Source organism: Amphiura filiformis, chromosome 8, assembly GCF_039555335.1.
Source record: "Amphiura filiformis chromosome 8, Afil_fr2py, whole genome shotgun sequence".
Lineage (NCBI taxonomy): Eukaryota > Metazoa > Echinodermata > Ophiuroidea > Amphilepidida > Amphiuridae > Amphiura > Amphiura filiformis.
The window spans coordinates 50,066,075-50,087,816 of NC_092635.1; the positions used below are offsets into that span (position 1 = coordinate 50,066,075).

The 21,742-nt window shown below is 35.8% G+C and overlaps 1 protein-coding gene across 1 annotated transcript in view; it reads right to left on the bottom strand.

Annotated features, from left to right (window-relative positions):
- The window catches only part of LOC140158384 (protocadherin Fat 4-like), a 53,513-nt gene that overhangs the window by 5,242 nt on the left and 26,529 nt on the right, over positions 1-21,742 (bottom strand). The window contains exons 39-53 of the mRNA XM_072181477.1: positions 20,785-20,928; positions 20,561-20,596; positions 20,394-20,429; positions 20,228-20,263; positions 20,062-20,097; positions 19,648-19,931; positions 18,141-18,281; positions 15,916-16,031; positions 12,834-12,934; positions 12,065-12,223; positions 10,980-11,143; positions 8,802-9,053; positions 7,875-7,963; positions 6,298-6,399; positions 3,952-4,020 (exon numbers count right to left, since the gene is read on the bottom strand). Of these exons, the coding sequence (XP_072037578.1) occupies positions 3,952-4,020; positions 6,298-6,399; positions 7,875-7,963; positions 8,802-9,053; positions 10,980-11,143; positions 12,065-12,223; positions 12,834-12,934; positions 15,916-16,031; positions 18,141-18,281; positions 19,648-19,931; positions 20,062-20,097; positions 20,228-20,263; positions 20,394-20,429; positions 20,561-20,596; positions 20,785-20,928 (1,765 nt within the window). The remainder of the gene's footprint in view (positions 1-3,951; positions 4,021-6,297; positions 6,400-7,874; positions 7,964-8,801; positions 9,054-10,979; positions 11,144-12,064; positions 12,224-12,833; positions 12,935-15,915; positions 16,032-18,140; positions 18,282-19,647; positions 19,932-20,061; positions 20,098-20,227; positions 20,264-20,393; positions 20,430-20,560; positions 20,597-20,784; positions 20,929-21,742) is intronic.

Below are 21,742 nucleotides of genomic sequence, written 5' to 3' on the forward strand. Positions count from 1 at the left end.
AAAACGTAATTTATCATAAATACTTTTTACTCATCTTTGTCATAAATTTAAAAGTTAAAAAGTATGAAACTACTGTGAAATATATAAAATTTGTCCACCAATCCTTGGATGGGTTTAAACTATATTGTATGTCTGTACTTTGGCATTACTGTGGAAGATTTTATAATTTGTAAATGGGGGAGGGTGGATATAAGGCCAAAATTAATAGACTGGTACTTTGGTCAAACACACCAAAATTATTATTGGGGTTGTTGTCCCCAGTTCTGGAGCTATACCGTTCATTATTAGCATGATGATCAGAAATGCTTCCCTCTTCGTTAACTAAATCATGTCATGACATATCCCAAATTTATTTGCTGAAAGTTGCATTGCATGACCTTGATAATGTGACACAATCTGGTCCATGGAGGCCAAAGGTGGGCAGATGGTGTCCCGTATGATCACACACAAGAAAAAGCAAATGTAGAGGATTGTGTGAAAATGTCTCATAAATTGCAGTTATAAATAGCTTTTATGACTTGGCAGATTTATACATAGAATATTACATCATCTCTATTTTTAGCATCATGATTATGCCTCACAATATTCTTAATATTTCAAAATTTGTTATAAGACGACAATTACCAATCCATCACAGCATGAAGCTACACAAAAACTTTATTCTGATGATAACACAGAAATTGCCATGTACGTATATTATATAAACGCATCCCAAAAAGAGAAGTATCCAGTTTGATTTTGGTCCATAAGTCAAAGATGTTGTCTTAAATCAAGACCTACTAAAAGTATGTTACAGATGAATTTATTCCGCACAGTTTGATACCTCATTTGTCCAAATCGATGCAGAATTATTGACACAGTGATCTTTTAAATGTAGTCACTTCAATTTTTTAAGTTGCAGTAATTCCTATTGATGTTGATTTCCTGCTTCTCAAGATTATTCACAAAGGTACACAACAACAGAGACGGTCTAAGGCTGTTTGACTCCACTTCATGTGTTTTATTCAATACAAATACTCTTTTACTCCTTCCTCAATGTTTTCCCGTTCACTCTTCACAGTCCATATCTGGTATGTCCTCCTGCTGCATCAATGATTGCCAGACATCTGCGGCCCATGCTCTCAGCGAGACTTCTGATGCGCCCTGGCCTTGAATTTACTGCAACTTTTGAAATTGAGGTGATTGCATTCAAAAGGCCATTGTGTCATCAATTCTGCATCGATTTGGACAAATGGGGTATCAAACTCTGTGGAATAAATTGATCTGTGACATACTTTTGGTAGGTCTTGATTTAAGACCACATCTTTGACTTATGGACCAAAATCAAACTGGATACTTTCTTTTTGGGATGCGTTTACTTGAATAACAAGCCAATAATATAAAAATAGTTTTATTTATTTCAATAAAATAATCTCAGCAGACTAGCTGGCTAGTTTTAAAAATTTTGTTTACTAGTGTACGCCTTTCATTCAATACATGCTTTTCTTTTATGACGATGCTTTGAAGAATTTTACCTTTGATAGAATTTAGGTTAGCGCTTTGGACTCAAACCAGACTCTATACAGGGTAATAAAATGGTTGCATAATTTCATTAAATTTACCCCATTCACCAGCTGCTTGATAGAGTTTATACATTCCATTACACAAGGACTTACTGTATTTTGCAAAACAAATAAAATCTTGATAAACAATTCGCAATTAATTTTTGTGGAAATTTCAATAAAGCTGCCCTTTGGGGTTATACGTTTATATTTCAAGGAGAACTTGCACACAAAAGAGAATGTGATGCCTCCTTCCCTTCTCCAGTTATGAAACCGTTTCGCAAAAAAAGAAAGAAAAAGGAATTTAGTCAAGCAGATTTGGATCTAAAATGCACACCTTTTGGTAGAAGCACAAAAATGTCAGAAAGAGATTTATTGCAGCTTCAAGAAAGTTGAACTTTGGAGGTTAGGCTATGTTTATTTTCAAGGAGAAATCACATACACAAAAGAAGAACGTCCTACCTCCTTCCTTTCTCCAGTTATAAATCCGTTTTGCAAAATACAAAAAAAAATAGATTTATTACGCCTGTATTACGGCTCCAATAAAGCTGTCCTTTAGAGGTTATAAGTTTATTTTTTCACAGAGAACTTGCACACAAAAGAACATCATACCACTTTTCCTTCTCCAGTTATTAATCCGTTTTGCAAAATACCAAAACGTAAAAAACAGATTTCATTGAAGCTATAATATAGGTGTAATAAATCAGTTTTGCATTTTGGCATTTTGCAAAATGGATTTATAACATTCTTATTTTGTGTGTGAGTTCTCCTTGAAAAATAAACATATTTCCTCCAAAGGGCAGCTTTATTGGAGCTGTAATAGATCTGTTTCTGAAATGTGCGTGCTTCTACCAAAACTTGTGCATTTCAGATCAAACAAAATCTGTCGGTTAATCGGTAACCTATGCATAAAAATAATCGGTAGCCAATCAATTTTTATGTTTACTGCAAAGCCTGATTCTTCCAAATAAAGCAAAAGACCCTCTTCATAATGAATAATTTTATGACATTTTGAAATATTTATCTAGCAATTGGGCCATAAAAAAGTTTTGTCACATGTCCCTCGAGCGATTACAAATCCAATGTGGTATGCATTTTTTTGTTTTTTATTTCATCAATAAATCAGGTTTTCAGGGGGTATCTTGAAAAATCACCGTTTTTGGCCCATTATGTTTTGCCATTGGCAATTTGTCTTCATATTTTGAAAATAAAAATAAAAATTGCGAAATAAAATTTTATATTTGAACGTTTTTACCATCAGAAATCCAATGCACGCAGGGGAGCATGAGACAAACCTATTTTTTTGCCTTAGGATTGTATATTGAAATTTTTGATGTGACAGTCTTGCCCAGAACCACTGTAAAGTGACAGGTACCAATCATTTTGATATAGACGAATCCAATTTCACACATTCCTACTCCTCAATGGCAGCCATAGCCGCGACGGGGACCCAGCTATCTCACCTAAAATGTGAAATGATGCAGCCTTGAAGGGTATTTTAAACTGCATTCTATCACCCGTGTTATACATAGACAAAAGAATGATGACAGTTTACAACACAAAAGAATCTAACATCGAATTTTAAGCGGGTTTAATCCACCCAATTGGGCACTCACAACACCTGTTTGGTGCATGCGGGGAACCAAATATGGCCGACCAAATCCTGACCATGACTTGGCTCGTTGGATTCGTCTATAGGCTGTATAATATATGCATTATACTTTATGAGTTGTACAAATCTGAGTTTGTGGCTACTTTCATTGCAAATTAAGAATAAAAAAACAGGGTTTGAACCCTGGCTGTGCCTAGTACGCTCTTGTGGAAAAAATTAGTTAGCTTGAAATTGTCACAACATTTTAAGAAGCAAATACTTTAAAACTAAAATAGTCCATACACCTTTTAAAAAACAAGGACATGTTGATACAATTGTACTCACTTCTTGGATTCCCAGAATTTGGCAAATTCTTTGGGATATAACTGCACTTACAAGCCGTCTAGGGGGCACTCTTAATTCATCATCCAATTTACAATGTCACAACATCTTAAGAAGCAAATATTCATTTTAAGAAGCAAATAGTGCATAAGCCTTTTAAAAAATCAAACAAATGTTGATACTATTGGGCTATTCCAGTTTAAATCCACACTACCCACTGTGGAAGATTTTGGAAATATCTTCCACAGGGGGAGTATGTTTTTCAAATATAATTGGTCAGAGTTTATCATTTTGAAACCTATACTCCCCCTGTATTATGGTGTTACCTATATCTTCCACAACTGGAGTAAGTATTTCAAATGGAAGTTACCCAATTGTGTATTATATTCAAAATTGATACTCCCTCTGTGGAAGACTTTAGCTGAATCTTCCACAGGGGTAGTGTGGATTTTAAATGGAATAGCCCATTGTACTCACCTCTTGAATTCCCAGAATTTAGCAAATTCTTTGGTTTTAACATTAACAGCATAAAACCATACATCCGTCCTGAGAACATAAAACAAACAATGATTTATATTTATTAAAATGCACTTTATGCTTTATTTAGATATTTTACAAACCGGAAAGCTTTTTTTTACTTCAGTACTTCAGTAAAATCAAGATTGGAAAGAGACCACAAGTCAAGACATATCTAGTAATATTTTGTCAAACTCTATGCATCTCCTATAGGTTTTTGAATAATGTAGTATCATTTAATAATGAAGTATTGACTACAGTTTGATCAGCTCGTAATCGGCGGGAATTGTTAGGCTTTTATCACTACGCCGAAAAGTAGACCCACATTAAAAGTGTCATAGTTGACCCGAATGGTCTCTATTGTGCTTGTTAAAGAAAAATAAACAACATATCAGATGTGAATGGATAATTTGACATGCTCCTGGCAAGATGTCACAAGAAAATCCTCAAAATAAAATATATAGATATTAATCCGCGATGCTATAAGGCCCGCCGATTACGAGCTGATCAAAGTATAAAAGTATATAAAAGAAAGATAATATGTGACACGATCTGGTCCATGGGGCCAAAGGAGACATTTTGAAAATTTAGTGATATAATCATTACTTTCTTCAAACATTAGGCTATCATTTACTGAAAACACCAAAGGTCTAGCATACTTGGTTCTAAAGTTATGAAGCTTTGTGATGTCTATTTTCTTCTGTATTTTATTGTTTTTTTAGTCCATATTTTTGCCTTTAACTCAATTTCAAATTTGAAGCCTTTGGCCCCCATCAGATTGTGTCACATATATCTTTCTAAGACTAGTGGCACATAAGAACAAAGTTTTTCACCATAGATAGAGGTACTGGAGCAGATTGAGGGGGCACATGACAGGATATTTTTTGTATTTTTTTCTATTGCATTTGTCAAATCGCAAATCTGAGTAGAGGCATATGTCGCCCGGTGCCTCTATATATCGAGAATTTTGAAATACTCGATATATACGATCGTTATTGGATCGCATACAGCTGTTGGCAGCTGTGTTCATTCAAATGAAATTTTACAATAATAGCTACCCTCTTTAAAGATGTCTTACATATAAGGCTTGTTAAGGGATCTGGAATGAGCGTTTCGATTTTTTCTCCAAAAAGACCTAATTTTTTTTGGTGTTTTGGGAAAAAAATCCATATTTTCAATCTGAAAGGTCAAAATTTTCAATTGATCGTCGGCTTTTCATCCCACCTACATACACTTTAAGTATAAATCATCAGATTTATAAAGTTTACTTCAAGTACTGTTAAATATCAATTTTTAATCATTTGCCATAAAATGTGTATTACATTGCAATTTCAAAAAATCAAAATTATTTGATATCAGAAGGACATTCTTCGTATTCAGAATGCAATTCGATATGTCTGATGTGCTCTAATGTCCCACAATAAATACTGTCCAAACGTTCATACCCCACCCCTTAAAGGGGGGTAACCCTATTGGTTTTGGATATGGATTGTCTTTAAAATTACATAATAATATCAAATATCGCCCCTTTATGCTGCTTTGTGAAAAAAGCGAGAGCATTTTCAGCGTAAATGTGAATAAATAGCCAAATTTGCAATCCAATACCTTGGTATCGTGAATTGCATTCTGGGCAGGCAAGCAACAACAACAATTGGCGTTCAGATGTAATGACGTACAATGCCCGCCCGTATTGAACGGAAAATATTTGGGGTTTTTTTCGTACTGTTTCAGAAAAAAAGGAAACAAAATATATTTCCCCTTGCAATATGTACATTTCAAATGAATATAAAAAGTTTGGGTTAAAAATGGAGAGAAAAAAACCTTCCGGTACCGGGTTTCGAACCGGGTACCTCTCGGGTAAGTACAAACGCGCTAATCAATTGAGCTAAATCGCCCACTTCGTGAAGCATGGAAGTTTTATAATTAAATACGGCGTACAGTCTCCTCAGCAGTTAGTGTGGTTCGCTTTTTTTCACAGAATGTGTATGACGCGAAACCAAAGTAGCTGTTGAGGAGACTGATGATCGTTCATAATTCCCTGCCCCAGAATTCCGGAGTAATTTTTAGTATTTACAAACTGGTAGCCTGTACAAACCGCTGTGTTTCATGATTTCTCCGGAAATACATCGACTTGGAGCGTCAAATTTCAGGATAGTAATGAGAAAAATAGTATCTATTATGTAATACCAAAACCTCATCATCAATGAAAAAAATCGGGGGGATGATGCTGTCGATCGGGTTACGGACCTTTAAGCCGAGAGTGAAAAATTGAGTTCCTTGGAAACTCTGGATATAACCTTAACTTACCACCTTGGTTGAATAAGTGATGAGTCTTGTGTTTCTCTCAATAAATATGCTCTCACATCTTCAACAAACAGCACATACTCGGGTATAATATCAGCAAGACATCTGAAAATGACAAAATTAAAATTCAATATTACTATGAATATATAGCAGAGGAAGGACGCACAAGGATCATGATATTAAGTACAATTTTTAAAAAGCTAAAAAAGGGTCAATTTTTTTTATAGTATTATAGGTTGAATATTGTATTATTTGTTGAAAATGAAGTTGGTCAAAATAATGCATGTGTGTTGCGATATTGCGGAGCTTGTGCCTTTGACGCATCAACATCTCAGTGCAAGTGCATTATCTTGTCAAAATGGTAGCAAAGTCTGTAGTCTGATCATTAATGACTTTATATTATAAAAAGAAAATGGAGCACTATTAAAGTTGAAATTTTCTCAATTACTTTTTTGCACTTTGCCAATTTTGAACTGTTTCACCTTATGTGTACATCATATCAAAAGGATCCATTTGTCGGCTACTATATACATGCGTCTCTTTTTACATAATACCAGTAGCTAGGTATTATTAGTGGGGAGCATAATTGGAAGGTTGCAGGGTTCGAGCCCCGGCGACGCCATCAGGTTGTGCCCTTGAATAAGGTACTTTATCTCGATTTCTCCTCCCCACTCAGTTGTATAAATGGGTTCCGGCATTCTTTAACGCTGGGAAGGAACTAGCTGTGGAGGAGGTGTAGCGATACCCCTACAGCAACATTACATGGAAGAGTCTAGCCCAATCGCCAATGAAAGAGAGACGGGCACTCCGTTCACTGTTTATATACAGGTTTGCCTCCTTTACCTTACCTTAGCTAGGTATTTACCAGACTCATCTCAAGTGGAAGTCACTTCAAGTTCAAATCATCCCCAAGTCACATGGTTAGGATACAGAGAACATTCCTAAACCATGTGACATGGGGATGACCTCCGCTTGAGATAAGTCTGGTATTTTATTCCTAGCTATTATGAAAAAAGAGATGCATGTAGCAGCCAGCAAGTGCATTCTTTTGATTTGGATGTACACATATTTTTAAATTTGCAATACTAAGTTTCTTACATTATACAATACACAAAAGAAATATATTTGAATTTTAAAATAGTGGCAAAGTCTGCAGTCTCACAAAGTATAAAACTCAAAAAGTATAAATATATTTGTGCATTGAATCATTTTTTTAACGGTAGCTGCGTAGAGCATAAAATTAAATGCAGTGCAAAAAGTTCTAGCTTTACAGTATATGTGACATGATCAAGGGAAATGAGTCGGATGTCGCTAATATTGTTTATGAGATATTGGGAAAACAGTGTTCAAATTCTTTTGTTTATATTGTTTTTAGCCATTGATAAATTGCTCATAACTTGGTAAATAGATGTCCGATTTTGATGGGGTTTGCATCAAAATGTAGCATTTGTGAACTGTCAGAAAATGATGTAAAAAACTTCTAATTGAAAATTGCCAACATGTGACTCATTCCCCTTGATCATGTCACATATAAACAGATTGAAAAACTAACACAGAAACTACGGAATTTGACAATGTACCTTACAATTCCTGCTACCACCATTTTCACTTGGTCTGGTGGTTCATCCAGAGATATTATAATGTGCTCATAAACTAATAGGACCTTAATCTGAAACAAATAAAAAACATACAAATAGGTGTAATAGTCTAAGATTGGAATATTCCAGTTGAAATCCATACATTACCCCTATAGGATTACCCGAATGAGCAACTCCATTTGAATCCATACTTTTTGCACTTTGATCAAAGCTCACAGAAAAATGTGACAACTCTCATTCTTTCTCCCTCACATCACATCAACATCGGATAAATAAACAGCCCCTTGAAGTTTTACTGAAGTCCATTCATAACTTAAAATTAAAAATGGATGAAAAAAACCTCACATTTTATCATCTAAACCAGAGCCATTTGACCACAAGGTTTTTTATGACATCTGTGCATCCATAAGTTGTGCCACGCATGTAGGTAAGCGTTGCATAGACGTAGTGATCTGTGCATTAAAAAATTGTGTGATTACGCAATTGTTGGGGGTGTGTACACCGCTGGTTCATCAAAAATTTTCTTTCCTTTCAAATTGCGAACAAAAATCCCTAACAAATGCAGCTGGGGTTTACACATCAGGGTTACATCGTAAATATGGGTTGTATTTTCAGCCTTTTGGCATATCAATGAAGCCTTTTTTTAGGCCAATTTTGGTACATGGATGGGTAATTTTTTCACAATTTTCCTTAAAAAATACTTGAATTTTGCCTAACAAGTTTTCAGAATTTGCCAAAATTTTTTGAAAATTTTGTAACAAATTTGACCAAAAATTTTGACTTTTGGAATAGCAATGGGTCCAAATTTCTTTAAAAAATGGTATACGGATGGGTCCCCTTTCATATTCACAGTGGCACATCCCTAACCAAACCAAACTTGAGTGCCCCCAGGTAATATAAACCACATACCTTGGCATCAATTTGTGTAGACTGGTCCTCATCTGCTGCTTCATCAGTCACAGTGACATCATAATCACACACAGCTTGTTCTTCATCAAATTGAGCTTGTGGTCTATCCAGATGTGTGTACAAGGAATCCTTCACCAACAGGTCACCGCTATCATCAATGGAGTACTCTGGACTTCCATAGCATTCACTTGGCTGGTCAGCTTTAGGGGCAATGGAGAACATCAAGGTACTGTTCAGATCTTCATCACTGGCCTGGAATTCAGAAAAAATAAAGATCTGAGTCAGTAGGATCACAAATAAAACTTGACTACAAACATAAGGGGCTGTGCAATAATTATTCCCGGGGGATGGTAAAATTGGGGGGGGGGGGGCCAAGCGATTTTTGGCACGCATTCATGGGGCGCATTTTAAACAAATTGCTCTAAAAAATCTCTAAAAAACAGTACGGAAATGCTTTTAATATGCAAATTTTCTTGCTGCGCTTCGCCATAACATTATATCTAGACCATTTAAGGTTTGCAAATTGGGATCCCAAAAATTTGGCATGTGTAAGGGGGCAAAGATTTTTGGCGGGCCGAGGGGGGCAAGCAATTTTGGCCAGGCCAAAAGGGGGGGCAAGCGATTTGTGGCGGGCCATTCGAAAAAAACAGTCATACAGCTATTAATAATAATAATGAGGAAAATACCACAAGATATACATTAGCATCAATCAACTTTGCGGGTAGAACCTTGTTTTTGAGATGACCCGTGAATTATGATTTCTGACACTAGTGCTAATTTTAATGTGTACACCAGTCTGTAGGATCACAAATAAAGCTTGACTATAAAAAAAAGCTTGACTATAAACATAACAAGAGTACTAACAGTCATACAGCCATTAATAATAATAATGAGAAAAATACCACAAGATATACATTAGCAACAATCAACATGTCAAATCATGTGTGGAAGACTATATCTATCCGCTACTATTTCTATGTAATATTTATTACCAAGTGCACACAAATGTGAGGGTATGCATGTAGGTTATGTGTAAAGGGATGTCCTACCTGTATATAATGTGAAAACATAAACCTTGAATATGATATAATGTATGGAAAACACTGGCACCATATAGAGCATTGTCTGCTATTCCTATGTAATTAATATTTATTACGAAGTACATTCAGGAGGGTGTGTGTGTATGCAGAGGGTGGGTGGTGGGGGTGTGTGTAAAGGGACACCTTCTATGTATATTACCTGTATGTGGATACTGGTACCATACAGAGCATCATCAGCTAATCCTATGTAATATTTATTAGCAAGTGCACCCAAGTGGGGTGTGTGTTAAGGGATACCCTCTATGTATATAAACATATATGTGGAAAAACACTGACACCATATAGAGCATCTTCAGATATGTAGTATTCATTACCAAGTGGGTGTGTGTGTTAAGGGACACCCACATGTATACCTGTATGTTAAAGACGCTGGTACCATACTGGGTATCATCAGCTATTCCTATGTAGTATTTATTACCAAGTGCACCCAAGTGGGGTGTGTGCATGTGTAGTGGTGTGTGTTAAGGGACATCCACATGTATATTACCTGTATGTTAAAGACGCTGGTACCATACTGGGCATCATCAGCTATTCCTATGTAGTATTTATTACCAAGTGCACCCAAGTGGGGTGTGTGTTACGGGATACCCTCTATGTATATAAACATATATGTGGAAAAACACTGACACCATATAGAGCATCTTCAGATATGTAGTATTCATTACCAAGTGGGTGTGTGTGTTAAGGGACACCCACATGTATACCTGTATGTTAAAGATGCTGGTACCATACTGGGCATCATCAGCTATTCCTATGTAGTATTTATTACCAAGTGCACCCAAGTGGGGTGTGTGCATGTGTAGTGGTGTGTGTTAAGGGACATCCACATGTATATGTGACCGTACATTGAATGAGCCGTAAATGTCCTCAATTGTATTCGAGTTACAGTGTAAAATGGGCATGAAGGTCATATTCATAGGTATTTCAATTTGGTGCTACGTGTATCTCATTAAATGAGGTACACGTAGCACCAAATTGAGGTACCTATGAATACGACCTTCATGCCCATTTTACACTGTAACTCAGAATACAATTGAGGACATTTACGGCTCATTCGTGGTGTACGGTCACATATTACCTGTATGTTGAAGACACTGGTACCATACTGGGCATCATCAGCTATTCCTATGTAGTATTTATTACCAAGTGCACCCAAGTAGTCATCAAATTGAAACTCTGGTACCTGATCATTCACATCACCTACTACAACCTCAAGTATAGCTTGGTTTGATTGGATGGATACTGCTCAAAAAAGAAAACAAAAGAGAGAAAATAAGTTTTTCATTCTGCACAAAATAATTTACTAAGCTGTTCAAATGCCCAATGCATACAAGTAGATATCTGTCAATGCATGGGCACACCACATTGAACATTTAAAGGAGGATTTTGTGATCCTAGCATCCTCTTTTTATGACATTATCAGTAGATATCCACTAAAAAAGCTTATTCCCAAAATTTCAGCTGATTCCAATTTTGCGTTTCTGAGTTATGCATGATTATGTGTATGACACTGCTCCATAGGCCACTGTTGTAATTTTGTTCTGGTACACCAGAACAAAATTTAAATTTGATGATATTTTTGCTATACTGAATTAATCTGCAAGAAATATTTGGTACATAAACATTATGTAGCCAGAGGTTTCCAGTGATATAAAAATCTCAACTTTGGGGATGAGGCTGTGGATCACGAAATGCCCTTTTAAATATGTATATTTCTGTGTACCTACAAAGTAATAGAAGTATTAAATGCTGTGGAGCAACTTTTAGGTGGCGTTTGATCGCAACCCCAAGCTATAATTACTTAATCCGAACCCTTATCCAACTGTAATTCTCATCTCATGGGATGGTAGAACTTCAACTATTGTGATTTCTGATACTAGTGCTAACATCAATGTGTGCACCAGTCAAATTAAGTCAAAATTACTCAAATGTGACTGGTTTTTAACATTCTATTACTTCCCTGTCCATTCTAAAATTATGAGGTTTTGTGATGTGTAGTTTCTATGTATTTTATTGTTTTTTTACTCCATATTTGTGCCTTTATCTCAGTTTCAAATTTTGCTTTGGCCCCCCCATGGACCAGATCATGTCACATATGTGATGCATGTGATCCAATCATACTTTATTATTTGTAAAAAATGGATGTCATTAATCAATGTTTACCTTCAGTGCCAGGTTCAGGGTTAAGTCCAACAGAACATCCAAGCTTGGCACTAGAAAATGCTTGAATCATCACTGAATATCCCTCTACATCCTCGCGATCAAGTGCTCTATTTGTGCATAGTTGAGGATCATTGCCAAGACACCGCAGTCTAAAGTTACCTGTAAAGTATGAAATTTTAAAATAAATAAAATATCGTCAAGTCGAAAGCAATAGACTAGAAGACAACTTTATTGCTGTCAATAGCTGCAATTGTGAAAACATTATAGTATGAGTGTTTGATACTGGGACTGCTGGTATGCCCTTTCGGGTCTTGGGTCTGAAGTAAGAATGGAAGAGGGTAGGATCTTAAAAATAGTGCTAAATGTTTACGAGGAGGGGGCACCACAATGCGCTGGGTTTACTGTGGTTCCTTCCCATTGTTTGAGGTACATAGGATATTTTGCAAAAAATATAGACTACCCAGAGCAAAATGCACACATTTGCGTCATGTACATACTTCACAGAAGCTCAGACATGCTTCCTGGATACCACATCGCATCATGTGGTTGGTTAATTACACAGATTAGTCATGTGTAGATGACTGCCTTATACACTTACAGAATGCACAGGTTGTATTCTAATGTAGATGTCTATATTTATACAAGTTGTAATATAAGATGTAGCTTTTAAGTCTTGATCTCTTTGGATAAGGCGCTTCATAAATGTCATCTAATAATAATAATACAGACAGTATTATGATTTGAACATTTAATCAACTATTTCATGTACCTGTACTACTGACGATCTCATATAACACACCAAGAGTGGTATTGAACAGAGGAAGTTTAATGTAAGCACAGGCTTCAGGGTCACCTTCAATAAGCTCTAACCTGAAATAAAAAGAAAGAAACCAAATTGAAAAATTAATATCAGTTGTACAACAACAACAATAAAATTGGCGGAATTAAAACCAGCTACCTTCGTACTACTAGCATGATGCTCTAACCAACTGAGCCACAGAGGCATGCTGGAGAAGAGCGGAAGATATAAATCTATAGGTATTAAGTTCAAATGCAGCTCTGTTGGTTAGAGCGTCATGCTAGTATTACGACCAGATGTACTGGGTTTTTTTTCTTCAACATTTAAATGTGCTCTGGGAAAAAATTGAAATTTGTTCATCCTATCAACCCAGAGAACTAAATATAGTAACTTTTAACAACAATAAAAATTTATAAAGCGCCAATATACAAAAAGTTAATTGTTCAAAGGTGCTGAAAGGCAAACACAAGAAATTAAATCTGATAGGCTTGTTGGAACAGATGGCATTTTGGCAGCTTTTTGAAAATGCCAACAGTCTGAGCATTTCTAATATGGATGGGAAGTTTGTTCCATTCTTATGGTCTAAAGCATGAGAAAGATCTGTCTGCGAATGACACACTATGGGTTTTGAGTTTAAGAAACTGATGAGATGATAAGCATATCAATGACTGTGTGTCCACTTGTGCTGCCACATGAATGATTATATCTAGAATTAAATTTCTTGATCTGTGCTTTAGAAGAGGTAGAAATAGGATTCTAACAAAATGTCCAGCGTTACTTGCATAGTTTATATGACATCATAAATTGCAAGTTGTTTATGAAATGTAGATCTCATAATAGCTTTTGCATATGCTTCTTGCTTGTATTTCTGGTTTGAAATGGTTTGTGGTGTGTTAATGGCTTTATATTTTTGTTTTACTGTTTGATTGAAACATTTTCCTTAGGCCTGGGTTTCTGCATTCAAGTCTCTCTTGGCCTTTTGAGTACCCTTCATTGAATTGTTTGTTGCTGTTGATCTTTGTATGTTTTATAATTGAATGCAATAAAGTTAAATCAAATTTCATTTCATTTTTGGTTCCATTGTTGTCTATGCCCCCTATACTTCCCACAAGGGGTCGAAGGTCAGAATGGGCCAAATAAAAGAACACGGGGGAGGGGGAGAGGGTGGTTATTCCTAATAGTTATTTGGGTATTTTTAAAAATTCAACATTTTGAGTTCCTGGTGGTGCCATGCCACTCCCTGTATTTGAGTATTGTTCAGAAGTACCGCCGCATAACAGGTGGTCACAAAGGCAGGCGAGACTTGTGGTCTTTTTCCGTCACAAATAGTGAACCATTTTGACAATTGCACATTGTGTGTTTATCGCAACATAGTGGTAACTACCCCCTCTATTGATTGAAAGGCTGGCAAATACTTCAGATTAAGTCAATGGTCTATGGATTGTACAGGGAAAAAAGTTCATTTTGCCATTTGCGAGGGCAGTCAAGCAATTCTACTAAGGCCTGCTAGGGCACCAAGGCTAAATACATCCAAAGTTACACATTTTGAGGGGCACAAAAGCAAAGGCTTGGGGGCACCCAAGGCAATTGCCTTAGGTGCCTAGGCAGCCCTAGGCACAATATTAACAATAACAAAACTAACATTCAATCTTTTATTAGGAAGACAAGGACTTTCAGTTTAATAAAAATGGTTCATCAATAATTTGAACAAAACTTAGTCTCAGCAAGCACAAAAATATTTTAAACGTTATAAACATGTCATAAACGTATTTTGGTTTGGTCAAAACATTTTAATAACATTTTAATGTTGGGTTAAATGAAGGTCATGTTTATAAAAAAATATTTTGTCAACATTTCAATAACATGTGTTTGCTGGGGTTTCATTAACAAAGTTTATTTTTTCAATATCTTTATGTCAATTTGTATTTAGTTATATGAAATATGGATATGGTCACAAAAGCTGTGTAGACTTAGCTAACATACCTCATGTCACAAAATGATATATCCACAGCTCATGATGATGTCCAAATAAGTACAACAAAATGGCAGGAATGGTGGTAATGATGAAGATGATACTGAATGATGATATGAAAAACAAAAGTATGAGAGTTGTAGCTGATATTAAACAAATACTCAAACAGGTGCATAACATATACTCAAGAACAATGGTATTGGGCTATGAAACAATGTTGCATTACATAAAGATTCTTGATTGTCTCACAAAGTGGCCTCCCAAGTTAAAATGCAGTATTCATATTCCTTTTTACATATTTTTTGATTTTTAAAGTCATTTGCCAAAAAAAAAAAAGGCTGACCAACCAACACTACTTGAAAGGTCTGTTCACCCATAGAACAGGTTTTTTTTTTATCGCCTAATAGTTTTTACTGGTTCCAAAGTAAAACAGAGTATCTGCATGTTAGTGATTAGTTAATTAAAAACTGCTTTTTGACTTGGGAGGTTTAAATCAGTTTGTCAAAAGTAAGTAACACAGCAAATAATGCCTTCTTACCACTCCCAAAGTTAACAAAATTATCTGCTTAAGCGCATGGATAGCAACGTTTTCAAATATTTTTGTGGGACCTGAGAGCACATCAGTCATATTGAATTGCATGTTGAATTCGAGGAATGTCATTCTGATATCAAATAATTTGTATTTTTTGAAATTTTCGATGTAATACACATTTTATGGCAAATGATTAAAAATTTATATTTTTGAAATTTAACAGTCCTCAAAGTAAATTGTATTAATCTAATGATATGTACCACAGAATTAGAGAAGGAGAACCGGGACTCCCTATACCGCCATGTACAATCGCGCCGTCAGCTATGGGGAGAAAATTGGGGGTATTCGGGTCCTTGCCGACGGTTGCGCGGAGGCAAACGAAAACAATTCTGCATCTCATCTGCAGCGTCTTGGTACTCGCGTGAAGGTCGCAGCAATTAGTGCGTCTCTCAAATGCGCCCTTCATCCATGTCACGCTTGCATGACAACGAATGCCTCAAGTGCATTCCGAGGGAAACCAAATTATACCCCCAATTTTTATGTCTCACCTTTGGCTTCTATCCTCTGGTTTGAAGTATGGATCTTTCAGGTTGCCTACCATAACTTGGACAACTGCATCATCCTCGTTACTAGGTGAACCTTTATCAAAAGCTTGCACATTGATCTGTCAATGTAAAGATATAGTAAGGCCATCTAAATTAAATCTTGAGTCTCAAAGCTGCCATGTACGTTATTAAAATTGTGTGTGTAGTCCTCTTTGAAATTAAGAAATTCAGAGTGTTTTTTTGTCTTTTTTTAACAAAGAGGCCAATTTTAAACTCAAAACTTCAATTTGATATCAAGTTTTCAACAAGTTTTCAATTCAGAGAAGAATTATTTTGTAGCAGTGATTTTATGTGTCTACTATTCTAACAACAGACATTGGATACTTTCTGCACAAAACGCTTGTACTGACACATAAAAAACAATAATTTAAAAAAATGAATATAAAAAAACACATTCCACATTAGGTTTTCAATTTCTCACAGGCTTTGAGACTCATGATTCAATTAAGATGGCCTAAGTAATTATACAGATATGGTATTATCATTAGGTCACCCAAATTCTTGGGATTCAGCATGCTTATCAGAACTCATCGCTTTGCAGTGCTTCAAATCAATGCCCATAAGCATTAATTTTGTCACTGAAGTCAGAAAGAGAGATTCAGTGCTGACTTCAACATGTACCCTTCCAGTTATCTGTAGTTGACTTGCAAGTCTGAATTCTTATAAAGAGTCACAAAATGTGGATCAGTGTTATATTCATATTCAAATCTAAAAAGAGAAAATTGATGAGGGCCTGTACATTTCAAGCCCATGTGGCCCTTGAAGATTTTGACATTTCAAGCCCATGTGGCCCTTGAAGATTTTGACTTATTTCAAGCACTGATTATATAACTACTTGAAACATTTTCAATTATATTAAGTTTTCCCATCTCACTTTAGGGTACCGGTCAAGTTAGTTCAATTGGTAACAATAAAATTTGAGTCTCCTACACGGCACACCGATATCGCCTGGCTAATAATTACTTTGTCAGCAGAGATACTAAAATAAATACCCGGGATCGATACACATGAATTTGCTATGCACGAGTTTTATATGAGAAGAAAATCTTTGGATACCGGTGTAGAAAATGATGAATATCTCCCGTAAATGATTTCGTATAAAGAAACCAGATGTGGTTCCTTGCACATGAATATATATTTTGAACAGATATGATAGTCGTTAGCTTGCGTCTTGAGACAGTAGCTTGCGTCTTGAGTCAAAAACTGACAATAATTCCTCAATAATTCTGATTTATATGTGCCGAATTATATAGCGCAGTGTATAGGCCAATCGTGAAGGTAGTCTAAAAGAATATGACCACAGCGAGGTCAGTCACCGAGCTAATCGGGGCTATTGTCAGTAGCCTTAGTCAGATGTCCTTCGGCCTATATTGCGACTCAAACCTATTAAACAGGTCGATACATAATGGCCATCCATGGCTGTGGATTCAATCTACCATGGCGATTTCTGCCATGAAAATATCGGGGCGATGACACTGTGCACGGTCATCATAAAACCAATCTCCTGGTAGCTGGAAATTATTCATCGGGTGCATTACATAGTGACGGATGTCAAACCCAGGGTGTATTACAAAGTGACAGATGTTGATCGCAATTTACCAAAAATGGGCATCAGGAAACGTTGAGTAGGTAAATTGTATTGGGCATAGATTATAAGCTTGCCATTATAATGTTCAGCAATTCATGTGTCTAATATAAAAGTAGAATATCGTACATCTCAGATATGTAATAGATTGCCAAAATTATCTGTCACTATGGCTTGCGCAATTATTGTTGAGAGCTCAACATTCGTCACTATGGATTTTACCGTAAAGTGCGGATCCGTCACTATGCAATGCACCCAACATATTCTTGACAAAAAAAAAAAAAACATGCCAAATTGTCCTGGTTTACCCATATAAAACTCTGGACGCTGATTCTGGCTGTGATGGTTAATGTAGATGTAGGCTAATTAGGATACTGCATCAGTATAGAGATGTTCCTGACTGATGCTAAAGACTATATGTTTTGGGTCACTGTGCTCAGCAGCTTTCTATAAGTTCTTTGACTAGGCATGTCTTACAGAATTCCAAGCTACATCGCCAATGTGGTCAGAGACTTTTGGTAAAGTGCAATAGTCATACATAATTGCCTCATATAAATCAGTGTTATTTTGTGTCAATACATACCAAATATTCACTTGGTTCTTCTGGGAACTCTGCCTTTCTTGTGTATATATCTCCTGTGTTTTTATCAATTCTGAAGTATTCAAAGATGATTTCATTTTCCTGGTTATCATCAAACAGGTAGAATACATCTCCATTCATATCCTGAATAAAACAAATATACGATTTGATACAAAAATAACCAAATTCTTTTTATTTGTTAATGTTTAAATTAAAATATTGTGTTTCAGGGTAAGTTTAGGTTAGTATTATTAAAGTCATAATGTACGATCTTATAATATGAATTTGGTTAATTTTTTTCAAACCTGATTTTTTGGCATATTTGTAATGTTTACACATGTCACAACTTGCACCCAAATGGAATCAGCCATATTTGTTGTGTTTGTAGGTAAACAGAGCAAAGTTAGACATAAAGTCATAATTCAAGAAATTATGACTTTATGTCCGCCCATAGAACTGCGCGTGTTAAACGGCCAAAATAACAAGCAGTGTTTCTTCCACTTTACCTTGTTATTTCAGCTAAAAATGGACAGAAACCATTCCCGATAATTATTACTAGTATTATTTCAGCATTTTGAGTATATAATGACAAATTTAAAATTTGAAGGAAATCATACATTAAGCCTTTAATATCAACATTTGACCTCTATTTCTTTAAAACTTTCATTTCCACAAATACCTGCTAAATCCATACATATTTTGCTCCATCACACTGCTCTATAAGAGCATTGAGAATATTGTTTCAGATCCAATTGTTTTGGAATGGATTTTTGGCTGCACATTTAGCAATTCCTTATTTTTAGTTTTATTTAAAATCAGACCCTCTGTTTATTCCAAACTAATTCCTTAAGTTCACTGCATCAAATCAGATCCTCCAGAACATATGTTATAAACTTTTGCACCACACATCCCTATCAAAATAAGAGGCACATTCCCCCAGGCATTATGTTATGATGATTGCACACATAGTGTAACTTCAAATAAAGCAATTCTGAAACACTCAACACTCTCGCAATTCAACAACTCTTCCTATACCTTTATACAGGAGCCAAACGTTAATCTGTGATGAATCCACACTCTTCCAGTCACGCGTGACGCGAACACAAGTTAATGGAAGCGTGCATATGCGTTACGTGTGAGCGCATAAATTCGTCATGCCTGGAACTTGGTTTACATGTTGGAGAGATAGCGACTAAACATTGCCGTTTTATTTTGTAGTTTCATTGCTCAGTGATATCAACAGAGAAATCACCAATCTTCTTGTAGGCTTAAGGTTGAATGACTATCTGACATTCCTCATGAAATAATCATGTGAATTAGACGCCCTTTAACTTGTTTTCATTGTTGAAAGGGATTCAATCATGTTTCACCGTTGTTCATCACTGTTTAACAAAGCTGCCCTCGCGAAGTAAACCATGCAGATGGTGCAGACGCATCGTTGTTAAATGGTGATGAACAACAGTGAAACATGATTGAATCCCGAAATATTGACCTAAACAGAAGCACTAACCTTGTCGGCATCTGTTGCTGTCACTGTAGTAATGTACTGATCAGCCTCAAGGAATTCAATAGACTCAACATATTTATCTGGGTCAAACACAGGGCTATTATCGTTCAAATCCTCTATCTGTACCGTAACCTGCACAATGTCAGTTTGATCAGGATTTTTATCTGCATTCTCTGCAATAACATTGAATACGGCAGGCCCATCCTTGTATTCGGTGTCGCGATCAATACAGCTTATTGCTCTTATCTCACCTGTATCTGCATCAATCTGAAAATTCTGGACTTTACCTGAGTAGACAATGAACAATACATTTTATCATTATATTTCTATCTGCATTCTCAGCAATAACATTGAATCGGCAGGTCCATCCTTGTATTCGATTGTCGCGATCAATACAGCTTATTGCTCTTATCTCACCTGTATCTGCATCAATCTGAAAATTCTGGACTTTACCTGAGTAGACAATGAACAATACATTTTATCATTATATTTCTATCTGCATTCTCAGCAATGACATTGAATATGGCAGGTCCATCCTTGTATTCGGTGTCGCGATCAATACAGCTTATTGCTCTTATCTCACCTGTATCTGCATCAATCTGAAAATTCTGGACTTTACCTGAGTAGACAATGAACAATACATTTTATCATTATATTTCTATCTGCATTCTCAGCAATAACATTGAATACGGCAGGTCCATCCTTGTATTCGGTGTCGCGATCAATACAGCTTATTGCTCTTATCTCACCTGTATCTGCATCAATCTGAAAATTCTGGACTTTACCTGAGTAGACAATGAACAATACATTTTATCATTATATTTCTATCTGCATTCTCAGCAATGACATTGAATATGGCAGGTCCATCCTTGTATTCGATTGTCGCGATCAATACAGCTTATTGCTCTTATCTCACCTGTATCTGCATCAATCTGAAAATTCTGGACTTTACCTGAGTAGACAATGAACAATACATTTTATCATTATATTTCTATCTGCATTCTCAGCAATAACATTGAATACGGCAGGTCCATCCTTGTATTCGGTGTCGCGATCAATACAGCTTATTGCTCTTATCTCACCTGTATCTGCATCAATCTGAAAATTCTGGACTTTACCTGAGTAGACAATGAACAATACATTTTATCATTATATTTCTATCTGTATTCTCAGCAATAACATTGAATACGGCAGGTCCATCCTTGTATTCGGTGTCGCGATCAATGCAGCTTATTGCTCTTATGTCACCTGTATCTGCATCAATCTGAAAATTCTGGACTTTACCTGAGTACACAATGAACAATACATTTTATCATTATCAGTGTCTTACATTTGACTTCATTTTGTAGAGTATTAACTCTCCACGCGGGTGTCGACTGCAGACGGCAAGTTTCAAATTTGGTTTTAAGAATTCAAATATTTCATAAATATAAATTTTCATGACCATATTTTGAAACAGCATAAAATATGCATTAAAATGAGTACAAACAAGCCTAGTTCTTTTGTGTTTTTACCTTTTTAGTGGTTCCTAAGTCTTTTTAGCACACTTTACTTGTTTTCTGCCTGCATGTGGCCACTTTTTTTTAATAACTAAAAAAAGGCCTGTAAAAAAGGCCTGGCACATACGGCTATGCGCTAGGATGGCTTTCACATACTTATGCGAGTGGATTCAGATGTAAACCTTTTTTTGTCCTTAGGAATCTACCAAATGAATCATGAAATCAAAAAAATATGTTTCATCTTCTCTTTCATTAAAACATTATGCTTCACCCTAGCATTAATCATGGAACAATTTATTCAATGTTTAATATGTTCAAGTACATGATGCATGTTTCTTCCTCCACTTATCTTAACTCTCTCCACGCGGGTGTCGAATGCAGATGACAAGTTAAAAAAAAATTCAAATTCAAAAATTTCAGAATCGTAAATTGTCATGACCATATTTGGAACATGGAAAATGCACTAAAATGAGTACAAACAAGCCTAGTATTGGTTCAGTGGTTCTTAAGATAGCTCTTGTTATTTTCAGAAAATATTTCAAATCTTGAATTTTTTATGTTGAAGCGCATGGCTAGCACGCAGAGCATTAATTTACAAA